At 59.7% G+C, this 21,550-nt stretch overlaps 1 protein-coding gene across 2 annotated transcripts; it reads left to right on the top strand.

The window, feature by feature from the left end:
* The first annotated feature begins 562 nt into the window (after positions 1–562).
* On the top strand, positions 563–21,197 carry CSRP1 (cysteine and glycine rich protein 1). 2 transcript variants are annotated; one of them, XM_003357676.5, is made up of 6 exons: positions 563–630; positions 10,290–10,402; positions 15,801–15,969; positions 16,770–16,899; positions 19,780–19,873; positions 20,303–21,197. In XM_003357676.5, exons 2-6 carry the CDS (start codon positions 10,291–10,293, stop codon positions 20,377–20,379), a joined length of 582 nt encoding a protein of 193 aa, XP_003357724.1. In that variant the 5' UTR covers positions 563–630; position 10,290; the 3' UTR covers positions 20,380–21,197. The 2 variants fall into 2 exon arrangements, with proteins under 2 accessions (XP_003357724.1, XP_084835537.1); XM_084979411.1 differs by lacking the exon at positions 563–630 and adding an exon at positions 8,336–8,411.
* The last annotated feature ends 353 nt before the right edge of the window (positions 21,198–21,550 follow it).

Raw genomic sequence — 21,550 nt, 5'->3', positions numbered from 1 at the left:
TGGATTACAGCTCCTTCACAGATGCGGAGCCTGTGGGCGGGGGTGGGGGGTGATTTGGAATCTAGGCCAGGGCAACAGCTAGTACACGGAAGGGGCGGGATCCGAACTCAGGCCTCTCTTACCCTGGTGCTCAGATGTGTCCTTGCCACCCTGCCGCCAGAACAAGTGAGACCCCACCACCGTCCCCACCGCCATCCACGCCCGCCCCTTCTCTTGTGGCGCAGGTTTTATCAGAAGTCTTAGCTCTCAGACTTGTGTCTCCACCCTCTCGCATCCGGCCGCCAGGAAACCCTGAGAAGTTCCGGGCACGTGCGAGACGCGGCTTCCTCCGTGGCGGGGGGCACAGGGGGTCCCCCAGGGCGCAGCCGGGTCGCCCCGGGCCTGGGGACCCCGCTGGGGGGTTGGGGGGTTGCGCCAAGACCTTAGCGCCGATGCGGTGACATCAGCCCCGGTGTGGTGACATCGGCGCTGGTGTGGTGCAGTGTGCAAAGCCCACTGGTTGGCGTGGCCGGGACACGCCCCCCGGGAGCGGAACAAAACGGCGCGCGGGCCGGACGAGCCCAGCCCCGCTTCCAGAGCGCCGCCCGCCGTCGCTGCCACTACCGAACGCCCAGCCACCACCGCCGCCAGGTGAGTGCGCGGGGTCTCGCCGAGCCCCTCTGGGCCACCCCGCTGGGCTCCGCTGCAACCTCCGCCCCTACCCCCGAGCGCCCTGGCTCCTCTGCGCGCCCCGGCTCCGCGCGCGCTGGACGCCCCCGGCCTTCTTGTCCCGCCACCTCTCGGGAGGCTGCAGGGGAGGGTAGACGCGACACCGGGCGGCCGGGGCCCGCGCAGGCCGAGGAGTGGGGCCAAGTGGCCGCGCGGGTTTCTTTCCAGGAGGCGCGGGGCTCCTCCCCGCTCCGGGTTCCCCGGACACAAAGGGCCCCCACGTGCCCCTGTCCCGGGACGGCCCGGCGCTCCCCACCGCCTGCGGGTCCCGAGGCGGAACAATGGGCCATTCTGCGCGCACTGACGCTTGTTGTCCGGCGGGGGTGGGAGCCTCTTGCAGCCCCCGCCCTTCTGCCCTGGGGGAACGCGCCCGCGGGCAGGGTGGGGACCGTCGGGCCTCGGGGGCCCGCCCGTGGCAGCTGCGCCCTGCCCTGCGCAGCGCAGGTGCTGGTTTCACTCTTTTCAAAAGACTAGATGGAGTTACCCCCCACCTCCCACTGCGCGCGCCCCATTCACTCCCGCCCCCGCCGGCTCGTCTAAAGGAGTGGGGACCATCGCAGAGCCTGAAGGGAGCCACAGTGCTTGGTGGCCTCAGTCCCTGAAGTGGGGAACACACTTAGAGAAAGTTGCAGTCCATTGCCCCACCAGCAACCACGAGGCAGGCGTTTTATCTGCTCTCACAGGCCCCAGAGTGTTGTGCAAATTCTGCAAACAGTTGTGATCTAATCAAATCTGGGTCTAGGCAGGAGGCTGGGTGGCTCAGCTCCCCGGAAGGGGGGGCACCCCTGCCCCTGGGCGTGAGTGGATGGTTAGGCCCACCCAGCTGAGAGGGCGTCACCTGGGCTCCTACCCCCAGAGGTCCGTACACCCGGCTCTGGTGAACACGGCAACCCACTCGGTGAGAGGTTGTTGGAAGGGGAACTGATCCTGATCCTGAACCCGTGGCCTTGAACAGGTCGCCTCCCTCTCACGCTCAGTTCCTGTAGGGTTGGTACTGGGAGAGCCTTGCACAGACGTGGAACCCAGTGGGGACAGTGGCTCCCTTCTCCTTGGCCTCCCCCCAGCCCCCCACCCCATGCCTCCCCACTGCTCCCAGAAGCTCAGCAGGCTGGAGGTGCTGTCCTCTCAGGGCAGGCTGGAATTTCTTCCCTGAGGGATTTGGGGACCAGGTGCTGAGTGTTCACTGCTGCGCTCACCTCTGGCCTCCAGATGTTCATGGTGGGCTGAAGCGCGTGCGGGGGTGGGGGGGCAGGGGCGGCAGGGTCACTTCTTGCGAGAGAGACTATCCTTGTGGCCGCTCTTGGTCTCCCAGGGAGTGACCTTGTGCCTCAGGGAGGAAATCCGGGGGGAGGGGGGACAGGCAGGCAGAGAAGGAAGTTTATCCCGCAGAGGGTGTGTTGTGGGCGGGCAGCGCTGCCCGTAGAGGGTCCTGGGAGACACAAGGGAGAAACTGAAGGGTGGGCCCACCTCCTCTGCTTCTGGGTGGGAGCCAGCAGTGCCCCCCGGGCTGGGCTCTGGCTGCAGGAGCACCTGCCTTCCAGCCTGGGTGTTTTCTCATGGCAAACATCTGCCCTTCAGGAGCTTGGGAGCCCTCCCTGGCCCCAGGGGCTGTGTGCTGGCACTTGGTGGGTGATCCGTACAAATTTGGTGAATGGACAAGATGGGGCTGGGCTCTGGGCTGAACTGCCATGCATGCCAGTGAATCTGGCAAGGGTTACTCGCTGGTTGCTCCCTGTGAGTGGGATTGAGGACCAGGTGGGGGAAAAGTGACACCCTTTCTATTTACCGTGGGTCTCCTGGTGGGAAGGCAAACTGGGGAGGCTTTCTTGAGAGGCTGCCAAAGTTGAAATATTTTTGTAAGCCGGCCTCTTATGAAAAGTTGACTTAAAGAAGACAGAGGGATCTTGCATTAAATATTTTGAGGCGCTCGAGAGAAGAAAGGTTGCCCTTTGCCACTACTCAGACCTGTTGGCAGATAAGGAAGGAGACAGAAAACTGGGCAGCGTTAGAGCTGCCCTTCCCCGGGAGAACAGTGGCAGGTGTCCGCACCAGCTGTGCCCCAGGGTCTGGCCTGCTTCCTTCTCATGTTATCTGTACGGGGTGGGGATGGGTACTCCCCATTTCACAGACAAAGAAACTGAGGCTCAGAGGTTTCAGCTGCCATTCAGACCCAGGCAAACACCTTCCAAAAGCCACACTCAGTTACCATGTTATCACGCTCCTCTGCGTTTCCTATTTCAGAGGCAACTTGCTAAGGAAATATCCGCCACTTATGAAAGCGCTTTACTGAGGCTTATAAACTACTTAAGATGGAGTTCCCGTTGTGGCGCAGCGGAAACGAATCCGACTAGGATCCATGAGGTTGTGGGTTCGATCCCTGGCCTTGCTCGGTGGGTTAAGGACCTGGTGTGGCTGTGAGCTGTGGTGTCGGTTGCAGATTCTGCTCAGATCTGGCGTGGCTGTGAGCTGTGGCTGCAGCTCTCATTTGACCCCTCGCCTGGGAACCTCCATATACTGCGGGTGCGGCCCTAAAAGGACAAAAGACAAAAATAAGTAAATAAATAAACTACTTAAGGAAGATGTGGCTTTGCCAGTGGGAATGGGGATGGAGTCAGGTTAGACCCAACGACTTCTAGGTCTTTCTTCTGCTGCGTGGCCGGGGGTGGGGGTGGGGTCCCAGGGAAGAGGCTTTCACCACGTCTGACATGCGTCTGAATTTTGGTGTCAGGTTTGCAAGTAAAGGAAGTCTGAAAGAGAGCCCGCTTGAGGAAAAGACACACACACACACACACACACACACACACACACAGAGCAAGCTGTGGCTAGACGGGGGAGGTGCTGGAAGTCAGCAGGAGCAGCGTGGCTGGCGGCTTGCAGTTGTGAGGAGTTTCTGTGGCAACGATGGGGCTTCAGTACCCAGGAATTTGTCTGACGTCAGCCCTGGGTAATTCCCATGTATGGTAAAGAGCATGGATCCGGAGGCCTCTCCCGGGCTTCCCAGGGCCAGAAGGCAGCCTCTTGACTTGTATGACTTGTACAAAGGATCACTGCACCACTCCCGCCTGGCAGTAGCGCCCCCTCTCCAGCGAGGCCGCGCCCCCCCAGCCATCTCTGTAGGGGGCCCCTGTGGCCTGGAGCCTCCCTAGACGGCAGCTGCAAAGCGGTCTTTATAAGGTCTCCGTACTCATGGGTTTGGGTTTTGCTTTTCAAAACCCGTTGTGGCTCGGTGATTAATGAATCTCACTAGGAACCATGAGGTTGCAGATTTGTTCCCTGATCTTGCTCAGTGGGTGAAGAATCCGGTGTTGCCGTGAGCTGGGGTGTAGGTTGCAGATGCGGCTCGGATCCCGCGTTGCTGTGGCTCTAGCGTAGGCTGGCATCTACAGCTCTGATTCGACCCCTAGCCTGGGAACCTCCATATGCCACAGGAGCGGCCCTAGAAAAGGCAAAAAGACAAAACAAAAACAAACAAACAAACAAACAAAAAAATCCAGGAAAAATCCTTCAGACCCTTTCCGCGTGGAATGGCCAGTTGTGACCCTCGAAGTGGTTCCAGATAAAAGCAAAGAAACTTGACCTGTTGGTCAGTCTATGAAGCTTGCGAGACTATAGGATTTCCTATAATTGTTTTGAAATACTTAAATCCTAGACCCCAACTTCTACCTTCTTTGATCATCGGATTTCTGCACTCCGAGGGTGGCGTGTCCTGCTGTCATAGGTGGTAGGGGTCAGCGACACCTGCTCAGCCCACTGTCCCACAAGGGCCTGCACCTGGACTTGAACAGAGAGGGAGAGAGGAAGCCAGAGTGACCTCAGCTTCTGGGCATCGTGGGGTCTGGAGGGCTCACGGTGCAGTGACGCTGGCCAGCTCCTCGGAGACTGAGTCACACACAGGGTCCGAAGAAATCGTGTGACGCTGAGGCCGAGGCAGTACCCCCGTGTCGGCCCTCCATCCCCCAGCAGGGACCCTTCCTTCAGAGAAGGACTGTTTCCTGGGCTCTCAGTTGTCACCTCCAGAGCCCTGAGCGGGGGTCCCCCTTGTCCCTCTCTGTGGCTGACGCAGGGGCATGGAGCAGGGGGCTGAGCCACGGGCTGGGAAGGATGACAGCTGCCCTGGATACCTGGCCAGGTGCCACACAGCCAGGTGATTCCAGGCAGACAAACACCTACCTGACTGTCTCTGCTGAACTGAGTGGGTGGAGACCTGAGCTCGGCGCCTGGAAGTCGCTCTCTGGCTCCAGGGACAAGAGCCTTTGGAGTGGGAGATGTGGGGTCTTTGCATGGGAGAAATAAAGATGGGGTGGATGGCCAGGTCTCAGCACTGTTGAGGAGGGGATGCTCTCTTTCAGAGCTGGTGGCCAGCAGGGAGGTTTGAACACTTCCCTGTTGGCCTCTTCAACTTTAAATGTGACCCCAGGGGACCTGCCACCTCAGCCCAACATTCTCAAGGTATGGGGTGAACGTGAGGGCTCTGCCCTGTGTCTGCTCCTCACTCTGCTCCCGAGGGCCCGAGCTGGGCCTCTGCTCTCAGGACAGGATCTGGGTATGGCTCCCGTGGGACAGCTGGACAGGAAGTGGGACCGGAGACTGAGCTGGTTGCGGGTCAGAAAAGACCGGTGCTGGGCTTCTAGCTTCCAGCCAGCCCCGAGAAGCCTGACATTCCTGGGAAAGAGCTCATCCGGGGTTTCCAGCTCTTGTGCAGGAAATTCAGGCCCTGTTCTCTGTTGAGATCATTGACAGAGTGCAGTGGGACCTCCCAGATCTCTGAAGGGACCCCACCTCAGGTGGTGATGTGGCTACGGGGGCCGGCAGTGCCTCTCAGCTGCCCTGAGCAGAGCTCAGAAGCATTCGATGTTAAGACAGGTGTCTGCTTGCGTCCCGGGGTCCCCGGGGGCTAAACCCCAAAGAATGCCACGTCTGTGGTCCCACTCGTTCTCTGGGCTGATGGAGAAGTTAGGGGTTCTGGGCCCTGTTTGTCCTGCTGCTTCTCAAGCTTGGCTCCTCGGGATGGGCCTGGCTGGGGAGGAGGGCGAGAGTGGCCCTTCCAGCACACCAGACCCTGAGCCATCACCTCCTAACACCTCTCATCCTCCGATCCACCACTTGGAGTCAGTGAATGGTCCGGTTAAAGACGAGCAGGTGCCCGGGACCCTTGGGGCAGGGGATGAGTCCCGTTCCCTGACCTCTGAACTGACCCGCCTGAACTCTGACCCGGAGAACTCTCTCTGCCTGTGTCCCCAAGGGCGGTCCAGATCTGAGAGACAGGTTTCCTTTTAAGGCAGTTCGGCCTCCCGTTGGCTGGAATCTGCCTGATGAAAAGGGGGGCTGGGCTGAGGCCTGCCCTTGGGAAGGAGCTGGCCAGGCCCCCCCAGCTGACCCCCCCCCCCGCCATAATGCCCCCCAGAGGGGTCCTTACTTGGGGGGTGGGGGAGCCCTCCACAGGGCTGCCTGAGACCTTCCCCTCCGTGAAGTCCATGAATACTGTCGCTGCTCTTCGCCCCCAGGCCTTGCCTGTGTCCCTTCCTGGGGCTCCTGAAGGGAGGACCCCCCCTCCTTCCCCCCCACTCCCACGCTCCCCGACGGCCTGGCTCAGGAGATCCTCTGCCTGCTCCTGTTTCCCGGGTCCCTGCTGGATGTGTCCCCGCCGCGGAGCCAGGAGGGACAAGGGTGGCTGTTCCAGGAGGAGGGGTCTTTTGTGTCTGGAAACACACACTGCTGGGCACGGCTCCCCACCACGTGCTCCGGGAGCCTCCTCCCTTGTGGGGAGGTCCTAGGGGCTGGAGGATGTCCCTGGCAGGCTCAGGGGTGGAAAGCGAGGCCAGGAGGGGGCTTTGGCGTCTGGGACATCCCCCTGGATGCAGTGGGAACAGCGTGGAGGCTGAGGGGGCCGACCTGGCCGGAGCCCAGTTCCGCCTCCTCCAGCCCCGTGACCGCAGGTGACCGGCCGGCCCTGTTTCCTCATCTGTGCCGTGGGTGTGTCCCAGAGGCCAGGAGAAGGGGGATGGGGTGTGTCGCGTGTCCTGCACACAGGAGTCCCGCAGGCGCAGGCAGGCTGTCTGCTGGATGCCATGGGCAGGGGCTCCGGGGGTCCCGTCTACTTACTTCATCGCCCTGTGTGGCTGTGTGTGACCAGGACGTTCCCCAGTGCTCTTTCCACCCCCCCACCCCACCCCACCCCCAGCAGCTCCTGTCTCTGAAGCGTCCCCCTCAGGGGATAGGAATCCTCAGGGTAGCTTAGGTGTCTGGCCCCGCCCTGAGCACCTCCCCTGTGTCACCTGGTGGAGTGGTGGCTGCTCAGTGGAATCTTCTGCAATGAGGAAGGGGAGGGGCTGACGGCAAGGCAGACGGCACCCCCCCACCCCAACCCCCCCGCCACTGTCCTTCTCAGTCTGTGGCTTTGCCATCCTGATTCTGGCTCCGCAGGGCAGTGGCGCTGGGTAACAGGGCATCAGAGGCTGGGGATGGGGGCTGGCGCCAGGGGGTGATGCAGAGAGGGGCCCCCGCACAGTTAGAGAAGAAGTCCTGTCTGCAGGGGTGGGGCTGGGATGGGCAGAGGCTCGAGGAGCTGGGGACGGTCCAGACCCCCATGGGGGAGGACGGTGGCCCCAGCCTCTGCCCCGTCCAGTGCCCCTCTGCCACCTGGGCATAGGCTTCTACCTAGAGCTTCCATGCTCCAGGCCCGGGCTGGAGTGGTTAAATCACCAACCCTGAGGAAGCCTGATGGATGGTGGCGGGAGCTGGCACTGAGGTTCGTGGGGCCGCTGTGGAGACCCCCAGAGTGTGAGCCTGACCGAGCCCTGGGAGCCCGGAGTCACTGGGGGTCTTCAAGCAGGAGAGGCCTGGAGGGTGGGGGCTTAGGAGGACATGACACAAGCAGGTGTAAAATACTGGCCTAAACATTTACCTTGGATTTTTTTTACTTTTTTGGGTTTTTTTTGGCTTGTTTTGTTTGGCTTGTTTTTTTTGTTGTTGTTTGTTTTTTTTTTGTTTGTTTTGGCTGGTTTTTTGTTTGGCTGGTTTTTTGGCTTGTTTACCTGGAGAGCCCAGAGGCTCATCTGCTATGGGGTTGACCTTGTCCTGGGGCTCAGTGATGTCACGGCCACTCTCCCGCTTCTTCCCCTGACCCTGTCTTCCTGGCCCTGGCCTTCACCCTGGGACGTCTGTCCCCTTTGGAACAACCACCCGCGGCCCACTGTGCCCCCTCCTCACTCAGGAGAGGGGGGCTTGCTTCCGGGATGTTCTCTCCAAAGATCAGGATTTTTTTTTTTTTTTCCTCCAGAGCCCCCAGAACTCCTTTCTGTCTCGTTGGCCTGAAATACGTAGCTGGCCCGTTCCCGAGCTGTAACCTTGGCTGGCCGGCTTTGGTCCAGGCCCTGTGCCCTGGCTGAACACTGGGGTGGTTACCGAGGAGAAGGAACTGGAGCGTGGCGCCCCCTTCAAGGGGGCTGTTGGGGGCCGGCTGGGTGGAGGTGCTGGTGAGGCCGGATCAGGTGGTGGGACGTGGGGGGAGCAGAGGGTGTTGGGGGTGCTCCTCTGGGCTTGGGGGGAGCAGTAAAGGGGAGTGCAGAGCAGGTGCCGCTGAGGGAGAGGAAGTATCTCCCCGTTCTAGGTCTGGGGTAAGAGTCTTTCGTGATGGAGAGAGTGGCGGTGGCTCCCGCAGCAGAAATGGACAAGTCAGGAGACGGAACAAGCTGGAGAGAAAGGTAATGGGTTCAGGTGTTGCAGTCAGGTGCTCACGGGCCATCCAGGTGGAGATGCTCCCCTGAAATGGGAGACACGAGTCTGGGCTCCGACGAGGGGTTCAGGTCAGTGATGGAGGAATGGACGTGCTCAGCAGCAGGGACCATAGGTGCAGTGGGACCTCAGGAGACTGGGGGGAAGAGAAGGACTGGGGTGCGGCCAGAGGGAACCCCAGTTTCAGGACGTGGGAGGACAGCAGAAGGAGGGAAGTTCTCCTCCTGACAAAGCCATGCTGGAGATCTCTGTAGTCTCGGGGATAGTCCAGCCATGGGAGACCCCTTGGAGCCCACCCCCCCACCCCCGAGGGTCCTGCTAGTCCCGGGCTCTGCAGAGATGGAGGGCGCAGCCCCACTGTGGCTCTCAGCACCAAAGTATCGGATTTATGGAACACCTGTGTGAACACCTGTAGACAGGTGCACACAGGTCTTGGGCTGGATCCTCTTCTTGAGCCCATGTCCACGGTCGGGAGGAGGAAATTCCCCCCACGCTTGTGGCTCTTCTGGCTGGAAAAGAGCTGAGTTGACCTGAGTCAGAGGAACAGGAGAAAATTCAAAGTTCAAGGGCACGTGTCCATGGGACAGGCTGTATGGCCAGTACAGGAGGGCTTGGGGTGTGGGGAAGCGGGGGGCAAGGGCTGTGGCTGCAGGAGATGCCCACACCCCAGGGCACAAGTCTTGGAAATGCTGGACACTAGGACAGGCTCCAGAGCCCACCCTCCTGGGGTCAGGGTTGTGCCGGCAGCTAGAGAGTCAGGGGGTTGCAGATGGCAGCTCTGATGCTACCCCTAGCCTGGGAACTTCCATATGCTGCAGGTGCAGCTGTAAAAAGGAAAATAAATTCACGTTCTTGAACTTCATCCTTGTAGGTCATGATTCACTGGGTCTGGGTGATGCTGGCAAATCTGACTTTGCAAAAGCACCCCATGCCCCCTCATTGTAACGGACCTTAAAGCTTGAGAACTGTGCCCTGTGTGCCTGCCTTCCGCTTTATAACATGCTTTGGTGAGCTCTGTGTTATATCCAGAAGAGTGTATAAAACCGCCGTATGTAGTTTAAAGACTAGTTAGAAAGGGAACCCCGCATGGTGCCCATACCTTGCCGGTGCCCTGGCAGCCCCCACACTTTTTCTCTCTCCGAGGTGACGGATCTAAGACAATGGTTGGTGGTTATCGTTCCCTTGCTTTTCTTTATGACATTTCTGCCCATGTGTTCATCCCTTGACATAATAAATTCTGGGAATTCCCATCGTGGCTCCGCAGTTAAACCCAACTAGTGTCCATGAGGGTGTGGGTTCGATCCCTGGCCTCGCTCAGTGGGTTAAGGATCTGGCATTGCTGTGAGCTGTGGTGTAGGTCACAGATGCGGCTCTGACCTGGCGTTGCTGTGGCTGTGTTATAGACCATCGGCTACAGCTCTTGATTTGACCCCTAGCCTGGGAGCCTCCATATGCCGCAGGTGTGGCCCTAAAAAGACAAAAGCAAAAAATAAATGAAATGTTGGCTGCTTGTGGACCCGACACAAATACTTTTCGTTTTAGGAGTTCTAGCTTCTCTGCTTCTTTTGCCCCACGTTCATCTTTGCGAGATGCGTGCGTGTGGATGCGAGTGCCGCTGAGGCCTGAATCTTATAGGTCTTTCGCATCCTTTATGTGTGTGCCTGGCGCTGGGCTCCACCGCTGTTGCTCCGTGAACGTCGTGGTTGGAGGAGGTGGTGCCCCCAGCTCTGCCCCCGCCCACCCCCCGCAGCGGTCTCCTCCGCCTGTGTCCCTGGCGCTCCGTTTCTGGGTGGTCTGTGCATCTGTCTCCCTGCAATATTCATTGTCATCTCTGTGTCCGGTTTCAGAATGCCGAACTGGGGAGGAGGCAAGAGGTGTGGGGTGTGCCAGAAGACGGTGTACTTTGCCGAAGAGGTTCAGTGCGAAGGCAGCAGCTTCCACAAATCCTGCTTCCTGTGCAGTGAGTAGTCCCCGCCCCGCCCCGCCCTGCCCCGGCTGTTGTCATGGGGACCAGACGGGCCTGTCAACACCCCCTGAGAACTGGCCCTGTGGGATATAAACAGCTTGACATTTGGCTGAAGTGCAGCTGGGTAGGAAAACACTTAAGGACCTCTTTGTTCCCTCAGAAGCTTGTTTTCTAACAGGGTGATCTGGCCCGAGCTGGTGGGAGGGGATGGACGCACAGGGCCAAGCCCTGAAAACGCCGGGAGGAAAACTTTCCACTCACTTTCTCTGCTCTCTCTGCCACAGTCCCATCACTGAAGAGGAAGACGCTTGTAGCTCAGAGTTTCAGCTTCTTATCCCATGTTTAAATCGCAGCAGGGGCGTTCCCATCGTGGTGCAGTGGAAATGAATCTGACTAGGAACCATGAGATTGTGGGTTCGATCCCTGGCCTTGCTCAGTGGATTAAGGATCTGGCCCTGCTGTGAGCTGTGGTGTAGGTCGCAGACATGGCTCAGATCCTGCATTGCTGTGGCTGTGGTGTAGGCTGGCAGCTGTAGCTCTGATTCGACCCCTAGCGTGGGAACCTCCATATGCCGCAGGTGCGGCCCTAAAAAGCCAAAAAATAAAAATAAATAAATAAATAAATAAATAAAATAAATCTCAGCAGGAATCACAGATGCAGAGGACAAAGTAGTGGTTACCCGTGGGGAGCGGGGAGGGAAAGGGGGGGTGGGGGAGGGGATTAAGGAGTACACAGGACCACCTATAAATATGTAAATCAGCCACCAAGACATACTGTCCAGCACAGAGAATAGAGCCAGTATTGTATAATAATTATAAGTGAAGTGTAACCTTTAAAAATAGCGAATTGTACACCTGAGCTTGTATAATATTGTACATCCGCTATTTAAAATTTTTTTAAAAAAATTTTAGGCAGCAGAGGCAGGGGCCTCACGGGGAAGCCGAGTCCCTGACCCTCGGTCCCTCCATCCCTCCTCCCTGCGGCCAGCCATCTGCTTTCTCACTTCCCAGGTGAGAGGATGGTGAGCGGGAAAATCTCTGCCAGCATCCTGACAACCCAGGGCGTGACCTGCTCCAGTCACAGTCTGGATCCCAGGCACCAGGCAGCCCAGGAACGCAGAGGCGGAAAGGCTGCGCTGGCTGCTGCCTGGCCTGCGCGGGTGTTCAGGGCACCCAGGAAGTGCTGGCCAGAGGGGCCCCCCCCTAGATTCCTGAATGATGGGGTCACTGGGACAGAGCCCGGGTCTGGCTGTGTTTTCCTGGAGCCAGCAGAGTCGGGGGCAGGGAATGTGTTTAGCCCCAGGCTTTAGAACCAGTGGGTCAGGGTTTGAATGTGAGTCTGTTTTTATCTGTGTGATGATGGGCAATTTTCTAGTGTTATAGGGAGATAACAGCGCCCACCACACAGGGACAGGGGCGTGAGAATTAACCTGAGAGGGGTTCGGACAGCAGACCAAGTGCTCAGAGCAGCTGCGAGTGCTCAGTAACATAGCCCCTCCACACACACACACACACACACACACACACACACACACACACGGCGCCGACAGATGCATAGCTAGTTGGCGTGGCTCAGGGGACACTCACGGGCTGACAGCTGGCCCATCGGGGGCCTGGGAATCGGCCCATCCACCCTGCTTCACATGCGCAGCGTTGGGAGAGCCCGGCTGTGCTGTTTCCAGGAGATCGTGCTCCAGAGCAGGATCCGGGCAGCGGGGCCACCTGCTCTGGGATGTTTGCCAGATCTACCTGCTGCTGGGTGACCACTGGGAGCCACCGCCCAGCGCCAGCAGCCAGGGCCCACAACCTGCTGTCCACCCCGGAGACAGACCAAGGGCCGCGTCTGCTGCGCGGGTGGTCAGTGAGCTTTGGTGGAGCCTTTGGCGTCCGGCCCGCAGCAGAGGCTGAGCAGCAGCGTCATGTAGTCAGCAGTTCACCACACTCAGGAATTATCAAGCTGTTTATTTTTCCAGGGAGAATAAAGGGCTTGGCACTGGCTGGGGAGAGGCCCAGACTGGCTGCTGGCCCTAAGGACCCCTCTGTGCTCTCCAGCGTTGCTTTGATCAGGGACTGGAAGGGGCCAGCTGGGCCTGGAGGCCTGCAGCCCCACTTGTGTGCAGGGAAAGCACGGGAAGGAATAGCAGGCCTGGGACCGTGGGGTGGCGGGGTGTGGATGATCAGAAACAGTTATAGAAGATGAGATGGGGCTGTAGGACAGTGTCCTGCTTCTCGGGGTCCCCGTGGCTTCTGGGCACCAGGCCTAGACCATGTCAGGGTCTGAGCATCTAGAAACCTGGGGACCCCCAGGGCCCAGCACAGCCTTGGACATGCAGATTTGTTTATGTGTAGAGGGAGGTGGCTTCTCTCAGTGAAGTGGGTTTGGCGTCCAGCTGGAGTTCGGAGTCCCCCTGAGTTTGGACCTTCCGTCCTAAGGAGGAGAAAGGCCAGTAGGGTTGGGCCGGGGTGCCTTTAGGGACCTTAGCTCCCTGCTGGCCAGGCCCGGGTGAGTCCCCAAGAGAAGGTCTGCTGACCACTCTGGTGCTTGGCTCTGGGTCCTGCTCAGCTTGGCACCCGTGTCCCTTCTCTGGGGCCCTGGTTGCCCAGGATGCTGCTGCCATAGACAGTGGGGGAGCAGTCCCTGCCCTGGGCTCACCCAAGAAGGGCCAGCCGGTCCCCATCAGCACGCAGGAGGGCTCAGCTCTTGGGGACCTGCCCTGAGGCCACGTGCCGTCTTGGAGCTGCAACAGCTGTCCTGGGGCAGCTCAGCCCTGTGGGAAACAGAGCTGGTCTGGCCTCACCCCAGGGGGTGGCTGCTGGACGGGGGCTGTTCCCAAGAGCCCCGGAGACCCCCCACCAGCATCCTGTCACCTTCCTGGTCTCATGATTGTCTCACCTGAAAGGGGTGCCTGGCTGGCAGAAAAGAACCTGGCTGGAGGTCAGGCTGGGCTCTGGCCAGTTCTGTGAGCTGGGGCCTTTGTTGATGGGCCTTGGTTTTTCTTCCAGAAGCAGCGAATCGCTCTCTGTCTTGGGGTGGATTGAGGGGGCACTGGCCTCCCCTGGGGCCCCTCTTTTCTGTGCTTCTGGAGTGCATGTTCCCCACAAACGCACATCGCTAATCTATCACCTTGTTTTTTTTTTGGACTTTGCTTAGCGTGATTTGGTAGAAACTTGCCTAAGCCTTCATTCAATGGTTCATTTTTTTTTCTTTTTGTCTTTTCTAGGGCCGTACCTGTGGCATATGGAGGTTCCCAGGCTAGGGGTCCAATTGGAGCTGCAGCCGCCGGCCTACGCCACAGCCATAGCAACAAAGGATCCGAGCCGTGTCTGCGACCTACACCACAGCTCACGGCAACACTGGATCCTCAACCCACTGAGCGAGGCCAGGGATTGAACCCACAACGTCATGGTTCCTAGTTGGATTCGTTAACCACTGAGCCACTAAGGGAACTCCTAGGCCTTCATTCAAAATTCCTCTTCCTGGAGGAGCCTCCAGGTACCCAGACTGCAGGCTGGACGGAGGTGGAGGTGGAGGCCAGGCAGGGGGTCCAGGGTGGGCCACTGAGGAGCAAGGCAGAGCAGAAGCCACAGAGAGGTCTCTGCGTCCGCTCAGGCAGCGAGGCAGGCAGCATCTGGACGTGTCCGCGATAGACTCTCCTCTGGGCTGAGCTCCTGGCTTCCTGCAGGAGGGGTCAGTGCAAGGAGCCCTCAGTCGTCCCGCCCCGGAGCCCTGGCCGCTCTGTCTCACTTTGTGTTTCTCCTCTGGTCTTGGAATTTCCAGTTCAACTTGGGTCTCGCGGGAAGCAATTCCAGGTCATCTCCCGACTTCCCACCCTAGAAGGGAATGTTGGAGCCTCAGCCTGCTGTTCCCACTCCCTCCACCCAGGAGCCAAGCCCTGGGGAGGCAATGGGAAGGTCCATATTTGGGCCATGGGGTGCTGCAAAGAGGTGGGGCTCTCGGGGGCAGGACCAGAGGGTCCTTATTTAGTCTGAAGTCTCCAGCCTGGGCCCCCGGGGGAGACAGCTGACTTTTAAAGGCAAGGGCCTGGCAGATTGCACAGAGCCGAGCTGAGCACTTCCTCCTGGGGGTTCTCCAGCAGTCCACCTTCAAGAGGATGTGTTTGAGGACGTGGTCCGGGGGGGACACATGGAATCCCATATAGGGACTAAACTAGCGTTACAGGCCGAGACCTAAAAGGAATGTCGGGTCTCTTGGGAGAAATACTCCAGTGTTGGAAGCGAGGGATCTTCTGAGCCTGCCCCGCCCCCGTGTGCCCAGGGCACTGACAGGAGCAGGGTACAGTCTGAGTACTTCCCATGTAAGGTCTCATAGCCACCTTTGGGGTCAGCTCTGTCACGTGCATCCTCCAGTAAGGACATGGGCTGGTTGCTACGTAACCGGCCCAGGGTCGCACGCTGGAAAGGGGGCAGTGGGACGCGGCTCTGCAGCCTGACTCTGCGAGACCCTGGGCTCTGAACTTTCTTGCTCTGGCTGGCTGGGCACAGTCCCCTCTGCGATCAGTGGAAGAGCCACGAGGTCCCCAGGCTTTCTGCTTTATCCCATTCCAAACTCTCTTGGTCCTGGAGGCAGGAGAGCCTTCCTGGCGTCTGACGCCAGTGCTCCTGGCAGAGTGATTTCTGCGGTTAGAAGCTTCAGATCTTGTTTTTTTTTTGTTTTGTTTTGTCTTTTTGCCTTTTCTTGGGCCGCTCCTGTGGCATATGGAGGTTCCAAGGCTAGGGGTCGAATCGGAGCTGTAGCCACTGGCCTACACCAGAGCCACAGCAATGTGGGATCCGAGCTGCATCTGCAACCTACACCACAGCTCACGGCAATGCTGGATCCTTAACCCACTGAGCAAGGGCAGGGATCCAACCTGCAACCTCATGGTTCCTAGTCGGATTCGTTAACCACTGCACCACCACAGGAACTCCAGAAGCTTCGGATCTTGTGACAAGCAAGACCTGTATCATTTCAATCTGCGAGCTGGGCACCGAATGAATACTGACTTTCCCGGGCGCATTGCTTTGCCCGTAAACCCCGCAAGCTCACAGCAGGGGTCCCTTCTGGATCCATCCCACTGCTGGCAGCAGGAAACCCTTGCCCTACTTTCATCCTTCCTTTCTCTTTTCTCTTTGTCAAGGGCAGAGTAAAGGCCCCACAGGCTCCCTGTGGCTTGGGGTCAGCCTAGGCTGCGGGGCTTGCATAAACCCAGGAGCTCTGAGGGCTCCTGGGGGCGGGGCCTCAGCCAGCATCCCCCAGACCCCTCCCCTCCTCCCAGCTCCCTGCTTTCCTGGCCACTATTCCCAGCTCCTGGAAGATCAGGGTGTCACGTCGGCCACGTCCCAGAGGGCTTCACTGGGGGGGCTCCCTGTGACCCACCTCTTCCCCCCACAGTGGTCTGTAAGAAGAATTTGGACAGTACCACCGTAGCCGTGCACGGCGAGGAGATCTACTGCAAGTCCTGTTATGGCAAGAAGTATGGACCCAAGGGCTACGGCTACGGACAGGGCGCGGGCACACTGAGCATGGACAAGGGGGAGTCGCTGGGCATCAAGCACGAGGAGTGAGTACAGCCCCCCCCCCCCATGTAGCAGCTCAGACCATGCGCTGTGGGTCAGGCCCGTGGGAAGAGTGGGGTGCGGGGGAATGAAACTGGCCAGGCTCTTCCCGCTATGGAGGTGCAGCCTGTGTTTTCGTGGGTGTCACAGCTGGGAGGGGCCCCAAGAATTCCAGGGTCCCAACTCTTCTTTCGAAGATGAGAAAACCCAGCCAGCATCAGCGACTTGCTGCACCCCCCGCCCCCGGCCCGGGAGTGTCGGAGCTGGACCACCTCTCAGCCCTGCTCGGGAAGTGGGTTTCCTTCCCTGGAGACACACAGGGTGTCACTGGTCCACAGCACCTCTGGCTGCTGGCCTGCTGGGAGCTGGGTGGTGGCAGTCAGCCTGGCCAGCTCCTTGGCCCACAGCCCGGCCGGTGAAGGGGGTGGTGGACAGAAGTGAGGATGAGGTCCCAGGATGCAGCCAAAGTAATTGCCCCAGAGGGAGTGATTAGTCAGCAGATTTCTCCTGGAAAGACTAATAATAGATGAATAAGAAGAGGCTGCAGGGGTGAGGGGTCCGGGATGACAGTTCTTAGCAAATGAGGTGCTACGTGATTCCCACGTCCTAATGGGGGCTGAGGGAGGGCTGATGTGCCAGTGAAAGTGACCTTGTGCTGACTTTGGTGTGTCCTTCTGTAAAGTGGGAGGTGACCCTAGAGGCCCCCTAGGCCCTGTAACTGGCTGAGTGGGATGAAGGTGGGGTCCTGCCCACACCATGCTTTGCTCCGTGTGTGTCACCTCACTCCACGCCCTTCCCCGAGCAGGACCCCGGGCCACCGGCCCACCACCAACCCCAACGCATCCAAGTTTGCCCAGAAGATCGGGGGCTCCGAGCGCTGCCCGCGGTGCAGCCAGGCCGTCTACGCAGCCGAGAAGGTGATTGGTGCCGGGAAGGTAAGGCAGCTGCTTGGTGGGCAGGGAAGGGCAGGGTCTGACCTTTGCAAGTGGGACCCCAGCTCTGCTCAGAGGAGATGGGCCCTGGGCTTTACTCCCCTGTCGTTTCAAAGCCCACAGTGAGCAAGGAACTGTGTGTCCCCACGTTGCTTGTCCCTGGACACCCGGTCTCCAGGGAGCTCAGCCACTCACAGTCCTGACAGCCTTGCCACCGACGGAACTGACAGGCGATGTGTAGGGAGCTGCTGGGGTGGGGCCCACAGACCTCTGGGGGCTCCTGCAATGCATCTCTATGGTTCTGTGCCATCGCGTCTCTTCAGAAAGAAAATCCTTAGCATTCATCACGTTTTTAAAAGGATTTGTGATCCAACACGTTAGGAACCACCAAAAGTCTGCGTGCATTCTGTTTCATAGGATATGGACTCAGAAACCCACCCATGTACCCCCAGGGCAGGGCTTCCCAGGGTTCGGGGCCTATCACGGCCTCCTGGGGGGTTTTTGCAAGCTTTTTCTTTTTTCTTTTTTTGTCTTTTTGCCTTTTTCTAGGGCTGCTCCTTTGGCATATGGAGATTCCCAGGCTAGGGGTCTAATCGGAGCTGTAGCCACCAGCCCACGCCAGAGCCACAGTAATGCAGGATCCGAGCCATGTCTGCGAACTACACCACAGCTCATGGCAACGCCGGATCCTTAACCCACTGAGCAAGGCCAGGGATCGAACCCGCAACCTCATGGTTCCTAGTCGGATTCGTTAACCACTGTGCCACGATGGGAACTCCGCAAGCTTTTTCTAACTGCCTCCCCTGCCCTTCCCTGTATGTTCGGCTAGTGCCCCCACCCCCGAGGCTGCAGGGAGGGGTGGAGAGCTGGTGCCCCGGGCTTTGTGGCCTCAGACCAGCAGTCCGGGAGCTACAGAACAGGCCTCTTCAGGATGCGTGGCTGGAGGAGGGTTTTGGATCTTCACGTGAAGCCCGACTGAGGGGCACGTGGCCAGCCAGGGAGCAGCGGGGCCTGGAGCCCGTCTGCAGCTTTTCTGGGCCTGCATTCGTCTTGGCCTCTAAGGCTTTCAGCCTCCAGGAAGGGCTGGGGAGGGTGGGGAACGCATGGGGGTTGAGCTTAGCTGCAGCAGAGTCTCTGACCGGCCCTCACTCATGCTGGAGATGGACCTGGTACCCTGCTTTAGAGATGGAAAAGCCAAGGTTCCAGAGTATTGAGTCATTTGCCAGATCTTCCGGCGGGAACAGCGAGGCTCTGGGTCAAGCCCCGTTGGCTTGGCTCCCAAAACCTCGCTCTCACTGTGTTTACTGGACTTTGGGCCGTTTCCCGTCTCTGAGCCCATGTCCACAGCTGTCTGGGGGGAGGGGGTCGTGACTCTGCACAGGGACAACCCGGTTGCTAGTTGTGTGGCCCTGGGCTCATCACGTCCCTCTCTGAGCCTCGTGCTGCCTCTAGAATGTCGCACGTGAGTTTAAGTGAGATAACGCTGGACACCCAACGCAGCACCTGCGGTGTGGTCGACCCAAGTCAGCTGTGTTGTCATTCGGTTGTTGTGAGAGCAAAAGGAGGACCCTCGCCCTGGATTCCCTGATGTGAAAATAGGAGACATCTGTTAATATTATGAAGTTGGTGTTTTTGCTGCTGTGTCTCCCTCTGAGCACAGGAAATTACCAGAAACCCCCTGAGTCAGTATTTCCATCCTGTAGGCGGGATCTAAGGTGAAGGATGAGAGGGTGTTTTCAGGCAGAAGAGGGAGGAGAAGCCCCATCCATGGCCGGGGCCGTGGAATAAGGCGTAAGAGGAGCAGGGGCACATTAGATGAAATTCACCAGCGGAAGCCAGAGCGTGTTTGGAGGGAGGGCGGCGGTGGTCGCTTCTCCTGCCCGGAGACGGGGCAGCAGCCAAGCTGCACAGAGGATGGAGCCACAGCTGATGTCTGCTGGGGGTGCCAGGCGAAGTGTGGGGGTCTGGCCCCGTCTCAGCGCTCTGGATTCCGAGGTCCCTGGAGCCCCAGGCGGGAGCCGACACGCGCCGGTCTGGCTGCCAGGAAACCTAAGGAGCTGCAGTTTCCTTTCTCACCCTCGAGCCCAGGCACCGGCCTGTGCGAGGGAGTCTCTTTGTCCTTAAAAGGCCTTGTTTTGTCCCTGCTGCCTCAGCCTCCCGCCTTCCTGGTTTGGCAGGACTGTCTGCACACGCGGTGCTGCTGGGAGCTGCCGCCGAGCCCAGGGCCTGCGCTGGGTCCTACCACGTGTGCAGGCCCGCCGGCTTCTCCATGAGAAGGGCAGGGGTGTGGGCCGTGCCACGAGCCTCTTAAGAGCCAGAAGGGCTTCTGCAGGCTTCTCCCCGCCCTTTCTCCTCCCCAGAGTGCCGGCCCCTCTGTGTACCAGGCCCCTGCCACACCCTCCGCAGCTCCCCATGAGGGAGACAGCGCCAGCCCTCTCCAGGTGACAGCCTTCGGGCAGACAGGACACTGGCTGCTGATCATGAAAGGTGCCCCCAGGCCAGGCACGTGGTTATCTGTCCCATCCTCACAACCAGCTGCCAGGGAGGCAGGGGTCTTCTGGGGAGGAAGGGAGGAGGCAGAGAGCTGAGAGCAGTGCTGCCAGGTCGGCTCTGAGCCCATGCCCACACCCCCTGGACCCGGGCAGCGAGGTCAGGACAAGCCTGGCCCGGCCCGAACTCGGGGGAACAGCTGCCCTGGCGGTGGTCCCAACTCCCACCTGCCCCTGGTGGTGCAGCTGCCCCATAGCTCGTCAGCTTCCTGCAGGACCTTCCCAGGTGGGAGGTGGTCACTGGCTGCTCCCTCCTCTGCGGCCCCAGAGGTATCTTCATTGTCAGGGGGGTGGGACTGGGGGCAGCAGCGTTAGCTGTTTCCTTCCCTTCCAGTCCTGGCATAAGTCCTGCTTCCGATGCGCCAAGTGCGGTAAAGGCCTGGAGTCCACCACCCTGGCCGACAAGGATGGCGAGATTTACTGCAAAGGTGGGTGGTGTTGTTCCCAGGAGGTCTGATGGGCCCCAGGCCCAAGCAGTCACGCCCTTTAGCTGTCGACCAGTTCCGGGGCCTCCATCCGTTCCAGAGCATCGAGCAAGATCCTTTCGTGTGACAGCTGGGGAGACAGCCAGAGGGGGAAAGTGTTACCAGAGTTACGGGGGGGCAGATCTGGGCAGGATGGGTGGAGCCCAGGCTCCCCGCTCCCAGTTCTAAGCTCTGACATGTTGACGCTTCTCTTGGGACAGGGAGGTACTTGGCTCCACTCTGGGGCCAGGAAACTCCTCACTGCTGGGCTTGGTATTGGGGTGGGGGTGCTGGTGGGCTTGCTGCTCCAGAGGCCCTGCCTTGGGGGGAGCGGGGAGGAGCTGTGTGGGAGGGCCGGGGGTGTGGCGTTCTCACCTGCTCCTCTTTCTGCAGGATGCTACGCTAAAAACTTCGGGCCCAAGGGCTTTGGCTTTGGACAAGGGGCCGGGGCCCTGGTCCACTCTGAGTGAGCCCTACCTGCCCCGCTGCCCATGCCCACGCTTCTCATCACCATCCCCCGCCCGGCAGCCTCGCCACCTCCAGGATTCATCCCTTCAGCCCTGCACACATCACTAAGGACTTGAACTTGGGTGTCTGGCTTCCCTCGATCTGGGGGTCTGCTGGAGGCCCCACTCCTCGAAGGCACTCCCCCCTTGCCTGGGACCAGCAGGAGGCCTCAGGACTTTTGTCCCCCCAACACCCCCCCCCCCCCAGGAGAGTCCTCAGCCTCTTGGGCTGGGTGTCTGTCATCAGTGGGGCCCAGGAGGAGGGGAGCAGGGAGGGAGCAGGTCCCAGTGGGGGGTGGGCTGGGAGGACTGTGCTCCTCCATGGGGAGGGGGGCCTTCTGATATCAGGATGTGGTCTGGCCTTCCCAGGCGTCGAGCTCCCTGTTTGAGGGGGGCCTTGATGATGAAACAGCCCAGCGACACTGGTGTGAGGCCTGGGCCCTGAGCTAGCGGGCAGCTCCTGCTCGGCTGGGCGCAGGCCAGGCCCAGGCTCTGTCCTTAGCACGCCTGCTGGCCATCAGCAGTGGAGGGAGGCACATGCAGCCTTTGTCTGGACACCCCTGTCCCTGCCACCCCACTGTGCAGCAGGGACCCCTCTCTGGCCACCCCACCCCACCCACCCCTTCCAGGTCCCCCAGGTCAAGAGCAGCAGGAGGACAGGGAGGAGCCAGGCCCGGCCGCCCCAGGGGCTGGAAGGACCGCTGCCACCTGGCCTGGGGGCTGCAGCGTGGCCTGTACTCAAGCTGACCCCCCGCCCCGTCAATAAAGCTGTCAGAAGAGAAGCCCATGCTGTCCTGTTCTGTGGGGGCACTGCCACCCCCCGGCTGCAGCAGACTTGTCGGGAACAGCCCGTGAGAGGAGGTTTGGTGGAAAGAAAGTGACTGCTTCCCCCCTGGTGTCTGTTCCAGCCCAGCCCACTGCCCAGGGGGGCCTGATCCTGCTGCCCTGCCCTGTCGACTCCCACATCTGGGGTGGGAACTAGGGCTGGGAACTCGAGGGGCTCATCAAGCCCCCCCACACGTTGCCCAGCTTGGAAAACCCCAGAGTGAGAGGGAAATTCAGCCGAGGAACTTCTGTATCACATCCAGGAAGCTCACTTCTGCGGGGCGGGCGGTGGGGGGTGGACATGAAGTTT

Source organism: Sus scrofa, chromosome 10 (genome assembly GCF_054392235.1).
Source record: "Sus scrofa isolate SSC_HxYL_T2T_F1_AM1 chromosome 10, Sscrofa_HxYL_maternal_Yorkshire_Landrace_v2.0, whole genome shotgun sequence".
NCBI lineage: Eukaryota > Metazoa > Chordata > Mammalia > Artiodactyla > Suidae > Sus > Sus scrofa.
This window is presented reverse-complemented; position numbering and strand designations above follow the sequence as displayed.